The sequence below is a fragment of the Cryptotermes secundus genome, unplaced genomic scaffold, assembly GCF_002891405.2.
Source record: "Cryptotermes secundus unplaced genomic scaffold, Csec_1.0 scaffold205, whole genome shotgun sequence".
Taxonomy (NCBI): domain Eukaryota; kingdom Metazoa; phylum Arthropoda; class Insecta; order Blattodea; family Kalotermitidae; genus Cryptotermes; species Cryptotermes secundus.
Window position 1 is genome coordinate 706,908 of NW_019731570.1, and position 24,648 is coordinate 731,555.

At 42.0% G+C, this 24,648-nt stretch overlaps 1 protein-coding gene across 2 annotated transcripts in view; it reads left to right on the forward strand.

The window, feature by feature from the left end:
- The window catches only part of LOC111867075 (follistatin), a 254,600-nt gene that overhangs the window by 184,106 nt on the left and 45,846 nt on the right, over positions 1-24,648 (forward strand). For both annotated transcript variants that reach the window (XM_023856557.2, XM_023856559.2), the window contains exons 3-4: positions 5,130-5,348; positions 12,856-13,080. In XM_023856557.2, the coding sequence (XP_023712325.1) occupies positions 5,130-5,348; positions 12,856-13,080 (444 nt within the window). The remainder of the gene's footprint in view (positions 1-5,129; positions 5,349-12,855; positions 13,081-24,648) is intronic.

Genomic DNA, 24,648 nt, shown 5'->3' on the forward strand with positions numbered 1-24,648 from the left:
GGGAAATATATCAGGCAAAAATTATGATTCTAGTGAAATTATTTGTTATTTGGCTTTGTTAACACAATTATTTGTGTATATACACCAAACGCTATAAATTTACAATCACAAATAATTGTGTTGATGGTGCCAAATAATACAAATTGCCCCCCCCCCACTCAATATGACGCTACGATGCAACTTTTTATTAAATTACATTTTCGGTTTTGTGATGCGTTGTGTTCGAGGTAATACCCGTCTTATTTAGAGACGAATTCTGAATTCTGTCACAATAAACGAACAAAAGGCATGTACTGTCTTCGCTCGCTTGGAAACCGGGATCGTGGGTTCGAATCCCACTCAGGGCATGGATGTTTAATTTGTGTGTGTGCGTTTTCCTCTGTTTGTGTACAGGTAGAGGCCTTACGACGAGCTGATCACCCGCCCAAGGAGTCCTACCGAATGTGTAAGATCGAGAAAAACCGAGGTGAACGGAGAAGTTCACGGCGGTAGGCCTAGGCCCACTGGGGCTGTAGTGACAAGGAGAAAAAAAACGAACAAAATCGAGAAAGGTTTCCGAAGAAGATAAGAAATAGGCCGACTCCTACTGTTGCTGCGTAAGCGTTAATAGCAGACCTCGCCTGCATAGCAGTGGCCATGTTGTGGAGCGAAAGGCTGTTTGCAGTACAAATGTGATAGAGACTCTGATCCTCTGGGTTTTATACCGCGTTGTCTTTTAAGCGGAAACCGACTTTTCGGAGGATCATGCTGCCTATAGTTTCAGGGTTTGTGACGGAGGCGTCGGTATCCGTCTGCAAGACCACAATCTTAAACGTCGCTGCCATGAAGACCTCAGTATTAACAGCGAACATGGCAGCTGCAAGACGTACTTCTGGCGTATCTCGTTTTTAAGGTTGTGGATGTAGGATCAAGCGATGAAGCTTCTGACCTTGACTGAGGTTTTCTTGGTTCTCCTCAGCCATTCAAGGCAAATGCAAAATGGACCACGACTGTTGCCTTCCACATCATTTCCAATTAATTATCTACTACGGCCCAAACATTCGATGATATATTCTGAGTTATAAGTAAATAAATAAATAAATAAGTCGATTTTAAGGGGCATATGTGAAAATGTGGGGACAAATTGTGCGAGAGGAAGCTGGAGGTAATTTCGACTGACTTATTGTCCAGTTCCGTGTTGTAAGGTGTAATGCTCTTGCAGTAGTGTGGGGCTGTATCACTGTGTACAGTAGAAAGCAGAACAAATTTAGGAGGTAACTTATGCCTACAACTTGTGGGAAATTCTTGCTACTTCGGTAATGAATTTGCATTCTTGTTGGTCATCGTATTAATCATCAATTTATCGTTGGGGTCTTTAATCCTGGTTAAAGGAAAACCGCAAAATAAGTGTAGTGTTTTATCAGCATATAATAAAGATAACGCTGTTCATGTGCTTAATTAGGTAAGTACTATGCCATGAAGACATCTGGAGAAGTGGAGATATAGCTCCACCTTTCTTGATCTCGGCATTACAGAGAGGTCAGTAGTCAGCTTCACATTCCGGCCGCTTTACCCGTGGGGAAATTGTTCGCAGCACCAGTTGGATAGGTGGTTGAGTGGGCCCCAGAGCCAGTTAGACCACGTACAGGGGAGAAAAATCTTGCGCTGGCGGGAGTCGAACCCGTAGCCCGTCGCTATACCGACTGAGCTATCCTGACTCCTATTTTACCAACATATTGGCTTTCTAAATTAAATGCGTGGTTAGTGTTTGAAAATCTATGTGAAACCGCTGCAATTTTGCTATAAACAGGACAGAATTTGCTGTTGCTGGACATCCGGCTGTGTGAATTTGTCTCAGCAACAGCGTCTAGACGGATTGATTCCTGAATTTCAAGGACTCAGCTGGATGGAAGACTCGAGCCCTCACATAAGATGTCCGAACCTCCAAGTTGAAAGATCATACGGTATGATAATTATTATAATATTTTCTAGACTTTTCGTACACATTAAAGGCAAAAGAATTCGTGGTGTGTTTAACGCGGTTATCTAGAGCATTCGTTAATACCAACGTGAAGATATTTTGGTTCCAAAAGCTCCTTCTGATGGTGGAATTGAGACCCCGCGTAATGTGTTCCTACCTTCTAGTCGAAAGATCCTATAATTATGTTACAGTACCCATCATACAGGTTGAACCGTTTGAAAGAAATTAGAGTTCATTGCCTGCGTGACTTGGGTGAGTACATGGTTCGGTTCTTGCGGTTGGCAGCTGGTACAGTCCGGTTGGTGGTGTTATGTAGCCGAACTCTCGGACTTTTCTCCAGAGAGAAACAGCCTCACGAAATTGCAAGGGGGTCAGAAAGCTCAATATATTTGCTGTGGATGAGGTTCTGAGGAACACAAATTTGTCTGTACCACCCCGGCCTCCATCCACTAGAAGTAATATCCCGAATTAAAGACTGGGTTGCCCGAAAGATACGAAGACTACAGTTAAAGACATTTTGAAATCAGTTTACGAAAATAAAACCCTGCAATTATATCAATAGTTTGAATAAGAATAATTGAACACCGGCTTCAAAATGACGAATAAATTAGAAAGGTTGTAATTGAAACGAGACAGTGAGAAGCTTGTGGTTCAGACTATGTTATCCACTGACTGATATGACCAGTGTTCTAAAGTAATTATCCTAGTATTGTTATAGCTCGAAGGCATGTTTAATACATACAAATGCACTAATTTGTGTAAATAAGTTAATGAGCTCAAGCGGTTAGTCGCTGACTCCCCACCGCGGCGGCCCGGGTTTCTTCCCGGGTCCGGTCAAGTGGGATTTGTGGTGGACAAAGTGGCGCTGGGACAGGTTTTCTCCGAGTACTTCGGTTTCCCCCTCCAATCTTCATTCCACCAATTGCTCCACAATCACCCTCACCTATCATCTGGGGCTGGTACAATAGGCCAGAAGTGGCCGCAGTACAAGGGACTTAGTCCCATCCCACTAGCAATAAAAAAAACAATCAGTGTTGCAGTATTCCACTACTTTCCTAGCTTCTAGCCAACTGGAAATGAGGTTTCGTGAGTGGGAAGCCTGAACTGTACGCCGAAGAGACAAAGCAGCTCGCCCAGGAACCTGATGTGTAAATGTAAGATGTCATGATGGCCCTGCTATAGCTGAGGCAGTTACTTGCAGCTTCCCACTGGTTTAGATCCCAGTTCAGGTCGTGTGGGATTTATGGTAGACAGAGTGGCATTAGGGTGGCTTTCCCCCAGTACTTGGGTCTCCATTGTCAGTTCTCACTGTTCTATATTAATTAATTGTGCTATTATCGATGCTGTGTAGTCTTGACACTTACAGCCTCGCTAAATAACAAACAAACGAACGAGAACAGGCCATGAGTTCATGCCTGCAGAAACTGGAAGACTCATAACCTGAGGGAAGGAGAAAGAAACGCCAAAGGGCGAAAGTGTTATTGTCATCTCTTCATTCCCGAAGAAGTAAAATGCTATACAGAACTATTAGGCTTGTTTTCGACTCTATCCATCGTCTGGTATATAGAAGACATAAAACCACAACGTCCAGTGATTGAGACTAGCTCTTTCTAACGGGCCCAAGTGAATAGGTTTATCCTGCCCCATCCACCTGAGAACGGAGACAGATCCAGTCTCCGAAACGTTGTGGTTTTTTGTCTTCTATATACCAGACGATGAATAGAGTCCAAAATAAGCCTAATGGTTCTGTACAGCATACACCATCTTCAGAATACCTTTAAAGTCTATTTAAGTAAAATGTGTTTCAGTCAGCTGACTTTCAAACAGCAGGCAACTCTGCAAGAATTACAGTGGCGGACAAAGCAATAATTTTCACGGATCTTACAGAGGCGTGAAACTTCTCATAATGTTAAGACGCGTGGACATCTTGCTTACATGTACCTCGTAATAGTTGTGACTATTACGTTAGTTTTTTCAAGTGTGACATGCGATGCATTAATATTTACAATTTTAAGCCTCATTTCTATTTGTTTGCATGTACCCCATAGCAGTTGTCACAAATATGTCATCATTATCGTCATGGATTAGGCCATGCTTTGTCTGTTCCATCCTCTTGAAGAGTATGTTGGTCCCTCCATTCTTAACCATGGGCGCCCTATGTTTCGTCTTCTCTTGAGTTGTACGAGGTGGTATCGGAAGTTCCCGGACTATTGCTGTTGTAACTGCCTCGGTGAAAGAAAATGAGAAAGGAGGCCAAGGTCACACTTCCGAAAGCCTATTGCACCAGTGTGCCACGTGATATCGCGCTGCGAACACGCATTGTTTTTACACTACTGCTTTTTCGACTTCGTGTTTCGTTTTGTCTGCGATGAACGGCAAAATCGAGCAATGTGTCTGCATCAAGATTTGCGTGAAACTCGGTAAATCCCCTACCGAAACCATTGAAATGCTTCGTGAGGCTTTTGGAGAACATTCTTTGAGCCGGACAGCGGTGTCTGAATGACATTCACGTTTCAAGGCCGGTAGAGTGTCAGTTGAAGATGACGAACATTCAGGGCGACGAAGCACCACCAAAACGACCGAAAATGTTGAAAAAAAATCGAGAACTCATTCACGAAGACCGTCGTAGAACAATCTACGAGCTCGCAGACACCGTTGGGATCAGTTATGGAGCTTGCCTGGAGATCTTTATAGAAAATTTGAACATACACCGCATTGCTCCTTTATCATGACAATGCGCCCTCCCACACGTCCCTGAAAACCACAGAGTTTGTGACTAACGACAACATGGTTATCGTTCCCCATCCTCCCTGTTCGTCAGACTTAACCTCCTGTGATTTCGCTTTTTTTTTCCCCCAAATTGAAAATGAGACTGAAGGGACGTTTTGAAACAGCGTCTGACATGAAAAGGAACTGCAAGCGGCACTCTACAGCATTGAGGAAAATGACTTCCATTGTGCTTTTGAAGCGTGGCAAAAACGGTGGGATCTCTGTATGAGTCCCAAAGGAGATGGCAGCCAAACTTGATTGAGTTAGGCAAGCATTTTTATAGTTAGTCCGGGAACTTTCCGATAGCACCTGGTATGTTAAAATTTCCTCCGTAATTCGTCTGTAGTCCATTCACCAATATGTATCTCTTGCACAAGAGACGTTGAATCATGTGTTGCAGAGTCATGCAGTGGAGTCGAGTGTGGAGAAGGTAAGAAATGCGTGGTACGTCGAGGACGACCCAAATGCGTTTGCTCCCCGGACTGCCGCAAAAGCCGTCACAAGGGTCCCGTGTGCGGCACCGACGGACGCTCCTACAGAAGCATATGTCGCCTGCGTAAGCGAGCTTGTCGCAGGAAGAGCTCTACTTTAGCTGTAGCCTACTACGGACACTGCCAAAGTAAGTCAGCTTAAGTGCCTTTGCTGTTAAGTAACATGTGACGAATGCCTTTCATTAAATTGGCACGTATGTTGAACATTCCTATCGTCTCGTTTCATACTTTCGCCTGATGACAGAAACGGAGTCAGCTTCCAAAACGCTGTTTTCTAACCAAAAACTAGACGATGTAAAATGTCCAACATATATATCACGTCAATTTATTTTGCCGAATTTACCGCAGTTAGTTCAGCAGAATCTAGTTACTTTATGACACAAATATGTACGTCTGGAAATTTAAAATATTCGACAGCAAACATTTTGTGACTAACATCATGGCATAAAAATTTGACTTATTTGAAAATCACACATATATGTGTTTGTGTCTGTGTTGCAACCTCGACATCATGCGGATCGTTGAACAGCCGAGATTTGATATAGTACCTCAACTACTGTAAGTGGGAAAGACAGAATGAAAGAGACCACTAGGAAGACCAAGAAGTAGATGCAAGTATATTCTAATGGATCTTAGATATAGGGTGGGGTGGGTTGGACTGAATTGATCTGGCTCAGAATAAGGACCAGTGGAGGGTTCTTGCGAACATGGTAATGAACCATCGAGTTCCATACAATTTTGGGAAATTTTTGAGCAGCTGCGTAACTGGCGGCTTCTTAAGAAGAGCTCATCTCCAAAGAATTAGGTGTTAAAGATGAATTTGTTATCTTATTTTGTATACTTTTCATGACTGTTATTTCTGTGTAACATAAAGGATACGTTTCTGAAGTTCAGCAGTCATTTTCGTTTTGTTTTGTAATCTTCATTATAATGCAGATGTTTAGCCTGTCCCGCGGAACTCGCATTATGTCCAGGTTGCACTGTTTAGCATTTGGATCTCCTTACAACGACAGAGATTCTGTACATTGCTAGGCATAGGTTAATTATAGGTTAAGTATGTACCAATCTTAGTTAGTTCCTTTCCAATTCATCTTTCACTATCATCCAATCACTCGACTCAGTCTGAATTATCCAAAGAGTCCTTAACTAAAGTATAAATAAATCGCCAACTCTACACGTTTAGTAACAGTCATTGCCACACTGAATAATTTCGTTAAGTAGAGTACTTGCAGCTCTTGCTGCAGCGTTCATTTATCGTGTTTTAACAACGTGGAAGTTGCGTGAAACCAGAAGTTTGTGTTTCCGGAGTATGTTGATTTCCAGAAATGCTGGGAAACTAGCACAGGGCTGAAACGTTAATAATTCCGTAACATCAGCGTTTATCATATTTCGTAAATTCGTCATTAATACAATTCCTGAAATATTAGAACATGAAGTTAACCATTATCTTGCCAGACTATGGTGAACCTAAGATCTGGACATAAGAGCATAGTTGTACACGTAATTATTGTTTAGTCTAGATGATTTTTCAAAATGTGTAAATCTATTATTACAAAATTACTTTAGAAATGAAATAAAAATTTTCCTGCTTCTCTGCTTGTACAAAGGGGAAAAGTATTCAGTTGTGAAGTGTAGAGGGTAAAATTATATTAAATTATACGCCGTTCTTAATTTATTTACATTTTTAACGTGATGGACAAATTGCATGATGAAGACGGTCATAATTTCAGTTTTGCAACATATATTGTCAGGATGGTCAGTCGAGTGAGAATGGTTAGGACGCGTAATATACATATGGGAAATTGGAAATATGTAAGAATTGTAGCCAGGAAACCTGAAGCGAAATAACCACTTAGAAGACGAGGCCTAGATCAGTGGAAGATGTTAAAATTTATAAAGATATAAGGTTTAGGGGGGTTAACTTATTCTAGTTGAGAGTAGGGTCCAATGGAGGGCTGTCATATACACGGCAATGAACATTCTGGGGGATTTCTTGAGTTCCTATTAGTTTCTGAAGAAATATTTTGCTCCATGGAGTTGTTTCCATAAACAACGAAACAGAGATGTGTAATAAAATCAGCTGACTTTTTTAAAATATTCACTGACCTGACCTGTTTCACATACCTTATTATAACTGCAAAACTTAGTTCTTCATACAGAACGAAAAAAAAAATCTCTCATTTCTCTTGCTGTGCACTTCTTGTAAACGATCTGTACCCTTGCATACATTTTATTTCTGCCATTCTGACTTCAACTGTAGTTCATTGAACGCATAGAGAATAGCATACAGAGCAGGGCAGACTTTCAATCAGATGAAGCGCACGGAAGATGTCTTATATGTCTGTGGGTCTTAATTATTTTTACTGTATCGATTTCCTTTATATCTATTTGTTTTAAGCATGTTGGATGTATACAGTGGGAACGAAAGTAAGTGACCCGCACCTGAACGGGAGATCTAAGCGCGGCTTTTCCCGGCCAGAGCCGTTGCATTAGCAGGGAACGTTCTACAAACCTTACCGCCACGGTCGCAACTTCCAGATTAATGTTACGTTAACATTTCGTCTTACCCACCTGTACTTTAAGTAGACTGTTGAAAATGGCGTTCATTCGCATCATAAGAAAGCTGACATCGATGAAGGAAATTCTGGACACTCGCTAAAACTCACCTTGTGTAATATTGCGTATTGCACTCATATTTTCATTCTGGACGGCTTGTTGAGTGCGTGGATTTTTCCTCCACTTGTTGTTATTGCCGCAGGTTTCCGAGTATAAAAATCTCACATGCAGAAATCTGGCGAACGAGACTCCCATAATCCCCGACTAATAACTATTCACCAAAAATTTCACGAACGACCACCACAGACTATTGTGATGCCTGGGGCTCTTGCGTTGTCCTGCTGTAAATGCCCATATTGATTCTCTCTTTCAGTGAACATTTGAAAGAGCGTTGCCAAAATACTGTTCATGCAAAGCTCTGAGTTCACCGTATCATAAAAAGGGCCCAATTTTTCTCCGCCATTAGCGGCACACCACACATGAAATTGGATGTTTTATGTGGGAATTTCAGGTGACCCAGTGACGGTTAGTCTGGGCGTTCACAAAACCACTGAGATGAATCAGAGCTTCATCGCTCATGAAAAGAAACGTTGGTTCGGTAATTCCGTAGTGGAGAAATTGTAACCCCCAACAACAAATGTTTATGCGCCCAACTGGATCTGCAGGAATCAATTTTTTGACCACTGACACTTTGTAATGATGAAACCTAAGAGCTCTGAAATGTCTTTAAACGGAACTTTTCCATATGCCACATTCTTGTTCTCGAAGGAAAAAACCACGCAGAAGGTCCCTTTAAAGTGCAGGTCCCTAAGGTTTGGTTGTCACTGTTTTAATTACAAGAATTGAGTCTGACGAGGCTACGTGAAGACTGTCTTGGAGTGCGAGCCAAGCTTCCAGTCACACGAGGCGTTAGAATGCTGTGCCACAGAACAAGTAGAACTTTTCCCCAGAAGACGTAAAGAAAACAGACGAAAAGCAAGGCAAACATTCTGTCAGTCGGAGCACGTTGAGAATATCCAATATGGCGACAGAATCTTCAGTCAGACGGGGCTCAATGTGATTATGCTACAGAGCATAGCAAACTATGAATCAGAGAAAACACCTGTGCTATATGCTATGTTCTTTATATAGAGAACATGCAATTTACCTATCACAAAGCCTTCAAGCAGATTGTGGTATGGAGCAAGGTAAACGTCCGTTCGGACGGGGCTCAGAGACACTGTGTTATAAAACAAGAAATACAGTCAGTGAAATATTGTACAGGGGGAGCTGGGCAGAATTTCAATCCGAAGGCTTCTAGGAGTCGATGTTTCCATCTCAGGTCAAGGATTCAGTAAGACGGAGCACTTGGAGAATATGCCATGAAGCGGAGTGCGTGGAAATAATACCCAGCAGGGAAGGAGTTCCAACATAATGGGACCAAAACGCCACGCTATAATAGTTCCTAATAGACGTAGCGGAGTGCGTGGAAATAATACCCAGCAGGGAAGGAGTTCCAACATAATGGGACCAAAACGCCACGCTATAATAGTTCCTAATAGACGTAGCGGAGTGCGTGGAAATAATACCCAGCAGGGAAGGAGTTCCAACATAATGGGACCAAAACGCCACGCTATAATAGTTTCTAATAGACGTAGCGGAGTGCGTGGAAATAATACCCAGCAGGGAAGGAGTTCCAACATAATGGGACCAAAACGCCACGCTATAATAGTTCTAATAGACGTAGCATACGGAGAATGTACTACATAACAAGACATCTTCTTCCAGAAGATCAAGGTGCTGTGATACGTAAGAGAGAACATCTTGCAGTGGACGGTGCTGAAGGCAACTGCTATTATGTTACAAGGCAGGGGAATCTTTGTCAGATGGAGCACGTGGAAGCAGACTCCACCAGAAGACTGTGCTATACAGTGTAGTGGGGCAAACAATCAGATGTAGCACAAAGAAAATTTGCTGTATAGTGAGCAAATTTTCCAGGATAAACGAACCAAAGAAACAATGCTGTGGAGGAGACCAAATTTTCAATGAGACAGGGAGTCTGAAGGAGGCAATGCTATGGATTACGGAAAATTTCCAAACAAGAGAAGCACAAAGCGACATTTCTATAAATATATAGATTGGCAAATTTACCACCTACAGGGCTGAAGAAGCTTACGCTATAAAGCGGCTGAAACGTCCAGTTAAACGAGTCGTAGTGATGTGGAGCAGGAACGCTTTTCAATCTGACGACACAGTTTGAGGATGTGGTATAGAGGACCTCAGACTTTCGGTCACAAAATACAAGGAGAATATGCTATATAGCAGGATATGCCTTTCATCAGATGCAGTTAGAATTTAATTTCATCTAGCGCAACAGACAATAGTACTAGTGTGCTCCTCAGAATGTTGATAAAAATATTCCACCGCGCTGCAGAAGCTGAAACTGTAAGAAGAACGTACACTTGTGCATAAAAGTCACTACTGTACTGATCGGCATTAGCACCTTAGCGTTTCTCTGCGCAGTAATATTTGGCCTAATTTTTCATGTAACGTGCAACCTATTTCGCATAACGCGTTGTCCCGTAATATTTCATTTTAGGTGTCGCGGTAAAGAGTAGTTGCAGTTCCCTAGCTCCAGTATTCTTATTCCTTGAGACAGAAGGGCCACTGAAATTATTCTAAAATTATTACCGATGAGGACCGTGAGCAGAGGGCTGCGGTTTTTCGATCCTTGTCATATTACTGACCTTTTATCGCTTCGCACTTTTCGGACGTCAAATATTGCATGTTGATGTGGATAGTGCCTGCCACAATTGCCCCTCAGCTTCAGAAGTTCAGCATGTCTGTTCAAAGTGTTACATTTCCTTAATTGCTCAGTAATTGACTAGGTTATATTTCAACAAGTTAGAAGCTCCAATATGTCCATAGTATCGGTACGCAGTGTATTGTACAGTCAGACTAGTAAGTATATTGAAACTTATAGTTTAAATTCCTGAAAAATAACCTGAATGACCTTATGGCATGTAGACTTGTTGCTAGGCAACGACCGCGAAACAAACAACGAGACAGTGGCCGTTGTTAGGCAGCAGCCGACGCGCGAAAATGGAAGTACTGTTGGAAGCGGTGTTTTCTATGTGGTCCGCTCTTAGGCTATATGACTCACCCGGCCGAGTTAAGTGCCGTTAGTGAGTGCAGTGCAGTTGAGTACATTGGAGTGAAGTGAGTTGATTGGTGAGCAGTCAGAGGACTGCTGCAGTTCAGTCGTTGTGAATTATTGATGTTAGAAGCTGGTAGCCGAGGCACGGGGATAATTCGGGAAACCAGAGGAACGGAACACCACCGTTGAAAGCCGCTACCAAACAACGGATAATGAAAATTGTAACGGACTGAGAAGACCTAGTGTATCTTATAGTGATTTGTGAAATGTGTAGAACTGAGAGAGCATAATCCGTATTTGTAGTTACGGGTTGTAAGAGTTAGTTTAATAAATCCTATTACGAATCCAAACTCCGTCTATAGTCACTAAAATCGTGATAATATGAACGCACGAATACACAACTGATGTAAATTGCTCCCGGCTGGAAGACTACAAAACGCTGGAAAGCTGAGAAAATGACAATAACCATTCTATGCGATGATTCTTTTCTTCATATATGTTATTGACTAAGTAAATAAAGAACGTTTTATGTGCAGATTTATTCGTCTGTTTGTGACTTAGTATCAGAGCCAAAACTTGAATTTTGATTAACTTCTATTAAAAGTCGTCGGACAATTCGAGTTGCTATTAGAAAAATTAACTGACACTCTATGAAAAAAATCTTCCCGTGTTTCCATGTGGATCTCTAGCGTTAATTTATAGGAAAGAGATGTGTTTAAAATTAAGGCTACAGAGAGAAAGTGGGCATTTTATGCTCAATACACTTTTCCGCAAGTGATTAGGTTATTGTTCGGTTGTGCCGTCCCATAACTCGATAGCTCTTGTGTTTATTTTGATGAATTTTTACATTGGAGGTCTGTAAAAATCTGTCGAAGGGCTAGTCCATCTATTCTTCTGTCTGTGACCTTGTATTAGAACGTACTTTAATTTGATGTGGGATATTTTCGCGAAATATGTCGGGCAATTCCCATTCTTAGCCGTATGCACGAAGGCCACAAATGGACTTTTTCATGTATATCCTAAACCGTTTATCAGATTTTTATAAATAAACAGCAGATAAGCTTAATGAGTTCTAAAGATCGCCATTGGGAGTTTTGTGCACTAGATTATGGAGATGCCATTTCCAGTCTCATTTCTACAATATGGAAGAACGCGAAGCAACGCAGTCTTTTTTTCCCCCTACCTTCTAACAGTTATTCCATTTCACTGTGTCTTTTCACTGGGAAACAGACACTTCGTTCTTTCAGCACGTTTATTTTTCACCAGATTATTATTGGTTAATGTCTCCGAAGTCAGCTCAACTTCATTGGTTATCAACCACTGTAAAAACACCGAGCAAAACAAACCAAAACGTGCAGAACCAAATTTTAGCTTGCCTTAAATTTTCCCCAAGAGGCCGCGCCATAGCTCAAGCGTTTAGTAGCTGGCTTTCCACCGCGGCGACTCGGGTTCGATCCCGAGTCTGGATTTGTGGTGGACAAAGTGGCGCTGGGGCGTGTTTTCTCCGAGAAGTTCGGTTTCCCCTGCCAATCTTCATTCCACCAAATTCTCCATCCTCATCACCAGGTGCAGACTACATTGCCGCCGTGCCGAGTAGACCCAGTTGGACTCCACCCCCCCCCCACTAAGCGAATTAAAAAAATTAAAATTTCCCCATACCGGACATAATGGTTTTATCGCAATGACTAGAGCACCTTTGTTTAGGTAGTGGAATTTCCTCTACGCCAGATACTGTTATGCATTACCGCCATGGGTCGATAGCCAGGGCACATGTTGTCAATACAGGAGTGCACCGCATGAAGGTGAGGTTTCAGGTCACGTATCCTACCCCATATATCTCCTTCATGTGGCAATCATGTGAGAAGTGCTGACTTGAGGCAGGTCTTGTGAGCTAGGAGGCAGTGTGCCCGTGTAACCGCGTGTGCCCGCCCTCACTCACGCAGGCTCCTGCGACAGGATTCTATGTCCGGCCGGAAAACATTGCTTGCTCGACCAGAACCTGAGTCCACACTGCGTCAGATGCGCTCAGCGCTGCCCTCCGCGCCCGTCCGCCAGCAGGCAGGTGTGCGGCACAGATGGCGTCACCTACCAGAGCTCCTGTCACCTGCAGGAGGCCGCATGTCACAAGGGCAAGGCCATCCCCGCCGCCTACAAGGGACGCTGCAAACGTAAGGAGTACCACATCTTATACACAGCACAGGGGTCTCAAACTTAGGCAAAGCGCAGTACTTCATGTCAAATAAATTATTAATCAGTCATAAACTTTGTACAATTTCATAGTGTTCGCTTGTCGGCCCGAAACTCAGGTTGGCCTCGTACTCTTTTACAATCCATTTATAGTTTCCATCTAAGATGGGAGAATAATATTAAAATTGGAGATGCGTATAATATAACTTCATGTTGTGATCTTCTCGGTTGTAACAGCTTGTCCTGTGACGAATACCGACGTTTCGAAGGAGAATGGCGCTTCCTTCCTAGTGTAAATTTTACCTCCCTTTCTGTCTTAGTTCCACGTCTGTGCATACTTTGCCACAGTATTCATTGCAGATTTGCTTTTATCTTATTTCGATATGGCTTGTCTCAGGCATTTAAGTTGCTGTAGTAAATCTGTCATGGGTTCCCCAGTGATTTCTTAAGGGACCCAACGGAGTGGGTGTCCCCCCCCCCCAGAGGACGGAAACAGGTTCAGTTTCTGAAACATTGTGTTTTCCGGGTTTTAGAATACCGGACGATGAACAAAGCCCAAAACCCCAGTAATTCTGAGTGACATATGTTATCGTCAGAGCCCTTTAGGCTGTACCAACCTACACAAATCAACCAATCCCTAACCGTACACACTTCAACCCAGAAGGTGGAGACAGCATATTCTTCCGAAACGTCGGTATCTGTATGAAGCTGTGCGGTGTAACAAACCCCAAGACACAATCTGAACAATCGACGCCATGGAAACCTCAAAACTTATTGTAGATTCCAGGGGGTTCCGACAGTGGTGTTTAACACTCGAGATTACTGGGTTTTTGGACTGCGGCCATCGTCTGGTATTCTAAAGAACAACATATCGGAAAGCGAATCTGTTTCCGTCCTCAAGTGAAAGGGTGGAAGCCACCTACTGTGTTGGATCCGTCGGAAATAGCTGACTGATTCAAAGGACTAAACGGATTGGTCTAGTGACTGAGGTTAGCTCTCTCTCTAACTGATCCAATAGAGCAGTTGCCTCCCACTCTTTCACCTGAGGACGGAAATAGGTTCAGTCTCCGAAACGCTGTGTTCTTTAGAATACCTGACGATGGACAAATTCCAAAAATCCAGTAGTTCCAGGTCTCTGGTTAATGTCCCATTACAAGGCAATTAATTGACCTGCTATGTGAGGCGAACTTTTGAAAGAAGATCCTGGGGTTAGTCTGTGACGTCACGAGCATAGAAAAGTTTTCCAAAACATTGCAAATCAGTGAATTAGGTTACAAGGCACTTTATACTAAGTCTTATAGCAAAATTGGATCATACTTTAAATAAAATATTTAGGGAGAAGTAACTGACAGTATTGTCCTGTGATACCGACAGTCTACTCGAGTTTAAGAGAGTGCCATAGCTTATGCTTCTGATGTAGAAAGTCGAGTGCATTGCCGGGCTAGACAAACATGTAGCAATGCAGATTCGTCTCCGAGTTTTTAAGTTCCTCCTCTTCGTTTGTCATTCAACAATATCTGTCTCTCATTATCTCTGAGGTGTATGAAAGGCCTGACCAGCCGGTCCAGTATCACAGCAGCTGCCATACATTTGAGACCCCTGGTGTAGCAAAATGCGAGGAGCTGCATGTTCACCTACTCCGTTTGAGTAATGTGCTCTCTATGAGAAAACCGTTGCAGTTTCCGTTTCAAGAGAAACATTAAAAGCTTCATTTTCATAACATTTCATTGGCACATGCGCCTGGAAATTCCCCACATAAGTTTTGTGTAAAACTGACAAAGTTGGAAGAACTGTATCTGAAGGAAAGGAAAGTAATTGTAAAACTATTTTGTGTCTGCACTACATTTGTCTCTGAAGGTTAGTTTATACATTAATTTACCATTTTTCGCAAACCAAATTGCAATATTTTAATCGACAGAACAACTTAAAAGAGTCGGTCTGCAAAAAAAAAAACGGATTATAAGAGAAACAAATAACGGAGAAGTGACCATGCAACTCCTCGTGGATTTAGCATAATTATAGTGCTTGTGTTATTGAATTATTTCTGATGCTCATTTCAGATTTAAGTAAAACGTTAATACATATAGTGACATTCATCTGTCGTGTTGGGAAGTGAAGTGAAATTCTCATCCGAGTTCATGGTTTCGTATTTCTATATGTAATACAATGTTACTTTTACTGGTATCCGCAAATATATGTCTACACCCTGTAGCTGTAATACAGTCTTAGAATAATAATCCGTTATAGACATATAAATTACAGGCCCTCGTCATTTTGAAAATTAGTTTTCAGTAAAACAAATTTAGTTGCAAATGCTGTTCTGGATTCAGAAAATTAAGTTTCCGTTTAATACTGTATGTATGCAATTCAGTTCAATTCAGTTTTGTGTTATTTATGTGCCGAGTCAACGCTACAAGGACAATTACAGAAACAGGTACTATTATCACAGCGTCAGTATTAATAGTTGCATTTCAGAGAAAGAAAATCATAAAAAAATAGCAGCTACAAGGCCAGTTTCGGAAATATAAGAGTGGAAAAACCACTGCATATAGCTTACACAACAAAGACAAGAGCAAAAGTAATAAGAATAAGAAGAGAAACAATAACAGTAAATGTTAAGGTAAAGGAAAAAGGTAAAGTCGTCCCTTTGTTTAACTAATTAAGCACTGCACCATGAAGGCGTCTGGGGGAGTGGATGTATAGATCCAGATGAGTGGTCAACTTCAAGACCCGGCCGCTTTACCCCCAGGGAAGGGTCTCGGTACCCAGTGGATAGGAGGCTGGGCGGGCCCCAGAATCGGTCTGGACGACTGGACAACGTGGAGAAGAGACATTTCTTGCTCTTACCGGGACTCGAACTCCCGACTCCTCTGTCGTTCAGCCCGTAGCCAGTCGCTGTACCAACTGCGCTACCCCGGCTCCCAAACGTTAAGGAAGTTGTGAGGAAACCGATGAAATTGATAGTAATAATAGGAATTGATTGAATGTTGCTTTCCTGTTATTTATTACTCAATGTGACAAATATAAACATATGCATTGAAATTCTTCTCCTCCTGCCTTACCGTAGAAAGCATAAAGCATGTTAAGAGTAAGGCGTACCAAAACACAGTAAGGCAGTTTAGGAAAACCAATACACATGTTTAGAAGCGTAATTTCGGGAAGCTGCTTTGATTAGAAATGACTGAGATTTTTAGGTCCTCGCCGCAAAATCAAGCTTCCAAAACAAGATGCCTAATTTTTTTCACAGATATTTTCAACAGTGTGATATTAGAACGAGTGACAAAGTTGAATTGCCTTGGCTCCGATGTTTATTATGATGTTAACTGAAAAGCGAATAGGTTTGAAAGCATATGTGAAATTATTTCGAGAACTCCAAGAAAAAAGACTATAACATAAACAATTTTGAAGTTCTAAAGAGTTATGGCAGTGCCACTGTTATTATAAAGCAGTGAATCTTGGACTGTGAGGATTAAGTACTGGACTAGAATACTGGTAGCTTCGATGGCATTTTTACAGCCTATGAAGGGTTACAGTGAATTAGATAGAAGAAGGGTGTGGGGTATGGAGACAGAAAAGGCAATTGCGTCATTGAACAGAAAGAATAAGAGAACATATAAAAAATAGAAGTAACTTTTGCAAAGAATGGATTCAGCCAGCTTTCGTAAAAGAGCTCTCACCAACAAAATACCGAGCAGGAAAGATTTAGAAGGACAGAGCAAGAGATGGAGTCATAAATGAGGCCGGAACATGCTAATACCTAATCCTTGCGTTGAAGAAGTGGAATATAAGGTTAGTTTAGAATTGTGTTTATGAACTAAATATGAAATGTTTAATGTTCTTCCATTATTATTGACGACGATGATGATAATGATAATGCTGATGATGAAATGTGAATTTAATCATTGCAATACTTGGTGGTCTTACCTGCCCGTACATGCCTGTACTCATACCGGGAAACAGTTTATGCCTATCTTCAAACTTGCACATCTGCTCGTTCCTTGTATGTTTCGACCTTGGCCTGAGGGTACCGGAGGACATGTTTTTAGAGGCGAAATGCGCTGGTAATAAGACGATATTGTACTCAAGTCTCCCGAAATCGCTTCATCAGACGTCTCAACAAATTAATGTTTCAGAATTCCGTTCACCAGACAGAGATTTAAATACGAAATGTGCATACGGTCACGACCTGTTTCGCGCACTGCACGGCCATTTGATGAAAAGTGGTATAAATTTGTGGAGAGGCATATCTGAAGTGGCAGTTCGATTATAGTCTATCTCCGTATCTGTCTGCAGAATGTTCTGGCCCTTATGTATATTGCCATTCCTAACGGATTACAATTTGGAGAGTGTCTTGTGAAAATGAGAACTTTATTTTGAAATTGAGATTGAAATGCAGAGTAGCTCTTCTCTCAAAAACGATCCCGGTGTTTTTCATAACATGTCGGACACATGTAGAAAATACTAATTTAAATGAAATTGTAATGTATTGTTCCTGATGAAGAAAGTTGTCTTCTGGGTTTAGGCACCGTGTATTCTTCGTTTTGGCCGACGTTTCGGAGGAACGTAGCGCCTCCATCTTCAGAGCAGTTGAATAGCTGCGGAGAGCAGTAGCTGTGGTTATAGGATGTGGAAGGTGCAGCACCTTCCACATCCTATCACCACAGCTACTGCTCTCCGCAGCTATTCAACTGCTCTGAAGATGGAGGCGCTACGTTCCTCCGAAACGTCGGCCAAAACGAAGAATACACGGTGCCTAAACCCAGAAGACAACTTTCTTCATTGTCATCGCCGTGAAAACCTCAAAACTTACATATTGTTCCTGATGTTTGGGGAACGTTTATGTAATATATGGGGTCGCTTATGTGAATTGTGGTCTGTGTTTCTCTGTTAGTCTGTTTTGGCATACTGCTGTCGGCCATCGCTTAATGTTTAAGTTTTTGTATTTGATTTTATCCTACACGGTTGTTTTTCTCAATGAAAATCGAATAATTGGAAGATAAACAGTGTTCTACTTTAAAATTGCATTTGACGAGTTCGTCAAAGTGGCTTTTAACAGTTTTCTGATTTTTCCTTATTCACAGAGAATGCAGTCTCACATATTACTATTTTAACCAATTACTTTTTTAGTAACTGGATGACGTCCAGAGGTATTTATTTTTCCTGACACGTGCAGCGCATACGAGAACGTCTGGGCAATATATCAATATGTTTGGCACCATTTGCAAAATGTGTTGCCACGACTGTCTCAGCTCGCGTACCTTACGGAGTTCTTGCTACGTTTTGTAGATCCTTGAGCAGGGCCCATATTGTGTCAGTGCACTGATATCTTCAGGTTTTCAAGCCTATTTTTTCATGCAACATGTGTATTGTTGCGTGTTTGCTAGGCAACGCGACAAGAAATTGTGTGGGTTCTCGGATTTGAATGATGATACCTTTATTGGACAGTCACTTTTACACTCACACTTAACAATTATTCTCGACTTATAACGTCCTTCAGACGTTTCTTCTCCAATGTTATAACTCTTCTGCTCTAGTCGGATAAGAACTCTCTCTCCTGCTAGAGTCGAATACAAACTGAACTTGTCTCTGGCCGACGTTGAACTCTTATAACGTCCACTCGGGCTCAATAACGAATACCTTGTTGAAGGGTTAATTCCGCCCGATGTTACGCAACGAACTCTTGTATACGTGTCTGCCTCAACAATTCGTGTGTAACGGTGAAAACTCCACTGTTAGATTTTAATTTCGGGATCAACGATTTCCTAGGTTTCACTGCCTAGGAATTGCTAGCCGTTGTATAGCGATGGATGCGTTCCTATTCTTAGCCGCTGTCGCGGGAACGTCGGTCGTTATCTAGGAAATCAACCCTGATCTCATAATCAATTCCGGCTTTCTCGCGGCACGCCACAATATTAATTTCACTGAAAGCTAAGCCTGAACGATTCATACTATAGTGTTTGCAAATAAAGATGGCTATTAGTCTGAACACTGTCTGTCGTCTTTTTTTTTCTTCAAAAACATTGTTTCGGAGACTGGATACGTCATAAAGTGTAAAATAGGAAAGATTCTTATCAGTTGAGCTCGTTAGAAGTAACTAATCCTCGTTGCTGGACACCGAAAAATGCCTACCTCCTGCTGGTGATGTTACGTTTACTGTTTACCCCGCTTAAAGCTTCTTTATGTGCCCAGTGGTCCCAAACGAGCCTGACGGAAACAGATCGAGTTCCCGAAATGTTGGGTTTGACAGAAAACAAGAAGTTCTGGGAAGAACTAATCGCCTACTTTCCTTTCACTGCAGTGTGTGCGCGTAATGAAGCCAATAAAACAATTCAGTTTGGGGGGCTGCAGTGTTGGTATTACTGATGGAAGTGATGTATGAAGCACACCGTTGGTATGACCTCAGATGACATGACACATGATTCACGACGATCCGTTCAGGAATTCAAGTAATATTAAGTGTATTTACCTTATGTAGCACGTCTACCTCAACGAGTTCGCGAACTTTATTGTCAGACCGTATTCAACGTGAAATCGTGATGCTGTATATAAGAGTGGATAAGTGCAGGGGTTTACGTGGAAACTCTAGCCAGGCATGGGAATTATTTATTTCGCCCTTTTGATGCATTCTAGGTGATTCAGAATCACGTGCGGCCGTGTATTAATAGACATACAAGGGAAGGGTACAAAATACGAGTATGTACGGACGAAAATGGAATCTGTAGTGTAAAGTCGAAATACTGTACATACTTGTAATCTTGGAATTGTTAAGAGTCTTTCACTGTTTATTCGGTGTCTGAGGGCGAGATCACTCAGCAACACCTCTTATAGTTAGTAAGGTTTTGAGTGAAAACCCCGAAAATAAGTAGGTTACTTTTTGGCGAAGTCTGTTTTCATTGTCCACCTTAGCCGAAAATATTTCGCCTAGATTTTCTTCTATTTTAGTGGCTGTTGTTATTCTATCAATTTTGGTATTTTAGTATAATTGAAGCTCTCTTTTCGGTGCTTTTAAAGTTATTGAACTTGTGACAAAGTTTCTTTTAATATTGTGACATACCGACCCACTGCTAGACAACGGCTCGATAAAAACATTCCCGCAACAGATGTGCATGCGAAAATGGAAGGATATGTATTGCTAGGCAACGGAGCTGTAAACACGCTGTTTTCTATGGAGTCCGTGCCGAGGCTGTATAAGGGGATTCTGTTTGTAGCTATGAAGGTTAGATTATAGAAATAGAATTGGGAGTTCAGAAGCTGTTAAGTACAGAACAGTAGTCGGAAGAGAATTGGGTCAAGTCTTCGGAATTGATAGCCGCAGGAAATTGCAAGAAGGGAATTAGACCGTGCCAAGAAGACGTCATGTGTGAGTTGAAGAGACAGTGAGATTGTGATAAATCCGTTGCCAGTATACGACTAGTGAAGACTGAGAATCCTAGTACGTATGCAACGGTGAACTGGAAAGTATGTAGAATAGCGATAGAGCTGTGTAGATATGTGTCAATAAATAGAATCATGCAATCCAGAACCCGTTATCATTAGTCACGGAACCCCGGACACGTGACAGTATGAAGGATCTGAAGGTCTTAGAACGGCAGTTATGAACAGTTCTGTCTTCTGGAATGTAACGCCATGTAATCTTCGAGGTTGAGGAGTAAGTCAAGCAAGATACCAGCACGAAAACGTCAGTTGATTCTCAACGGACACGTGGTGTTATGTCCCAGAAGATAGAACTCTTATTATTAATAATAATTTCCCGTCGAAAATTTCAACGGATTTTATACGCTGGTTTCAAAGAATGTGGCGACCGCATGAAACGTTCTCGATTTTACTGCAATAACTTGTTGACCATTGCAGCTAGGTATATGTCTATGTAAAGTCTGAAGTGGCAGGAGATCATGAATGTGTCAGTTACTTCTGCACAACGTCAAGTACCTACACAGCATTGACGCTAATGTTGAGTTCACGTTTCAAAATAAATTGAAATCAAATCCCACTTGCTCGGGTGATAAGGTCGCAATACAGTTTGAATTATTTTATAGTTGACTCCAAAAGAGAACATATATATTCATACAATTAGTTGGGAATTGTGGCCTCATATTATATCAAAAACTTCTTAATTACGCATTAATGAGCAATATTATCTTCGTTAATGTGTACGGGTATATAGTTTTGTTTTATAAAGAGTAGTTTGCCGGTCACGGTAGCAGAGAGGTCTAAGGCATGCACTGTCTTCGCTCGCTCGGAAGCCGGGATCGTGGTTTCGAATCCCACTCAGGGCATGGATGTCTGTGTGCGTTTTTCTGTGTTTGTATAGAGGTAGAGGCCTTGCGACGAGCTGATCACCCGCCCAAGGAGTCCTACCGTATGTCTCAGATCTAGAAAAACCGAAGTGAACGGAGAAGTTCATGGAGGTAGGCCTAGGCCCACTGGGGCTGTAGTGCCAAGGAAAAAGAAGAAAAAAAAAGAATGTGTACGGGTATAGATTTTTGTTTTATAAAGAGTAGTTTGCCTCCTGAGTGGCGAAGACGTGCCTTGGTTGTGGTTTCAGCATATAAATACGCAGAAAACGGGTACCAGCGGTACTTATAGAGCCTTTATATATATAGCGAGATTACTTAATATAGTAATGTGTTGCTGCTAGTAAAACTAATTAGTTCAAACTGGTAATTGGAGTCGGAACATGGTCCGATATTGAGCGTGGCGGGCAGATAATCTTAAGTGCGCAAACTGAAATTCCTGCAACATTCTTAAACTACACACAGACGCGTATTTTATGAAGAGCTGGCTAAGCACGGCTGGGCATTTCACCTCGGTTGTCTCACTGCGTAGGTTATAGTAATATATATGTTCTCAATTGCTCTGTATAGTCAGCATTCTCAGAACAAAACCCTTCGATTTAACTCGAACCGGTTGCTGTCACAACACACATCACCTGTGCATAATGCAGGCCACTGTAAGACGTGACTGTGGAAGATAAGTTATTGGGCATTACATTTAGGCACACAGTCATACCTCGACCGAAAACTTTCCGAGTTGCGCATTTCCGGACTTACTATCCAATTGTATGATAATTTATCAGTTGCGCTCCGAATTTTCGGAATTATTACACGAAAGTCGAATTTCGGGCATGCGCCATGTTATGATGTCCTGATGGCTCCACTCGTGACTCTTAACGACCCGCGGCAAAATATTAACTTATTTTAATAGTTTTAAAATTTTAAAGTCTGATTCTGTGTTATTTGATCCAATTATTGATCTAAAAAAAACAAATTAACGAAGAANGGTAGTTGGAGATGAATAAACACTAGTAGTATAATCTCAGCTTCTTAACAGCCAGACAGCAATGTCACGATTATTTTCGTAATTTTATTATTTTATTTCTGCTGTATGTTAAATTTATTCATGCAAGTCTATGTGTGTGTGTTCTTTTTTTTTCATTTTAATATTAATTTGAACCCGAGACCTGCACATGCATGAAGCAGCCATCACGTGCATGCAGTACAATAAACATTTACGCTCTGGACAGGCAATTTTCTGACCCGGCACGTTATTTATAAAGGACGCCTAGTCTATACGTTGTGCACGGTGACTCCTGGAGGTAGGCCAACTCGTCTACATGATCTGCTTGTCCTTGTTGTCACATATTCATCATCGTGCGGGCGCAATGCAGTTTGTAGCTGCTCGGTTTTAACTCTTCGCACGTGGAAATACAGTCAAGCTGAATGCTTATATCTGAGAAGATAATTTTAATGACTGACTCTTATGTTACTTAGGGAACCTGCTCCACTTTCATAGACTATTCATTCATCTGTAATCTGTCAAGACGACAGGTCCACAGTCTCTTCCAAAACAGTTCCTTCACTTGATGCGATCTAGAGCTTTCTCCTTCAAATGAAAATATCCTCTTCTGTCCCCAAGGGCATCCAGCATCTTCTTACGTCTTCTTCCTCGTCTTCTGGTCACGTCTATCCGCCCCTCTAACTTTCCTTCAATAACTTCTTTTAGAAGGCAATTACCGCGTAAGATATGACCAATGCAATTAGCCTTTCGTTTTCTTATTTCGTGTAGGATATTCCTCTGCTCACTGACTCTAATTAACACTTCTTCATTTCTCACATAATCGGTCCAACTGATCTTCTCCGTCCTTCTCCAGAACCACATTTCGAAGCTTTCCAGATGTTTCTGATCTCCTGCCCTAAGTGTCCAAGTTTCAGCCCCATACAAAGCGATGCTCCGAACGTAGCATTTCATAGACTATATCCGCACAATATAGATTCAGAGGAGATGAGAAGATGCTAATGAATGATGGGTGGCTGAGGATTTGGAAGAAAGTGGTAGTAGCATATTTGAAGGTACTGTCCCCGCACTTTCCTTGAGAGACTCAGAAGAACCAGGAAGAACTACGTCATCGTGGCCGGTAACCTGCCCATGGTTGTTTAGGAGCGGTTGCCTCTCGACATGGTGTTTACAGGAATGTTTAGATCTGGATGCGATCGGGGGTAGGAAAATGTAGAGAATTTAAGGGGGGAGCTTCCCAGGGAATCCCTTGTGAGTGTCGTCACGCTTCAGGGGGTTCATAGTAATTTGCTATTCATCTGTGAAGTAATATTGTTCGAATGAGTAAATAAAGACTGTCATGTGGGATGGACATTTAGGACGCATTCTAATGCAATAAAGTAGTGAAATATGTTCAAATTAGGACGATTACGGGAATAGATAAGCTGAGAGACCAAGACATAAATGGGAGTAAAGTAAAGTTGTCCATGTGCTTAATTATTTAAGTACTACGCCATGAATAGAAGGGGCAGTGGTGGTAGAACTACACTTTGGTTGACGTTGGCATTAAATGGAGGTGAGTGATCAGCTGCACGCCCCTGCCGCTTTACCCCCCAGGAAAGAGCCCCAATACCAATTGGATATAGGAAGCTAGATGTCAGAGTCGGACTTGACGCTGTGGTGAAGAGAGAAATCACGCACTGCCTCAAATCGAACCCGGGCTGTCCAGCCCGTAGCACATCGCTATACCGACGATGTATCCCGTAGCACATCGCTATACCGACGATGTATCCCGACTCCCAAGGGTTTTACTTAAATACGATGTAAAGCGGCCTCCGTAGTCTAGAGGTAACGTTCCCACCTCATGACTCGTGGTACGCGGGTCAAATACCCGGCGGAGGTCTTCGAATTTTTAAGGGCGGAAAAATTCAGGGAACAAGTCCTCCGGGAGGGACTTTAAGCTGTGTGTCTCGTGTCGTGACTTTAGGGCACGCAAAAGAACCTCATATCCCCAAAGGGAATCACCGAGCCAAATTCCAGGACGTTTCCCGCCCAACAATAGTCTCTAAGGCCTCCGATAGATGGGGGAAGCATTATAGACCCCGCTAAGCAAGTGGCCGAACTCGCTTGCTCGGCGGGTCTGATGGTACGCACCATTTATCGGTAGGGTAAAGAGACTGGTAGAATATCATAAAGGGAAGCACAATAGATCAAACTGGTCGCGGTGCATGGGGAAACCCACCCTCTCTAAATAACTAACTAAATACGATGTAAAA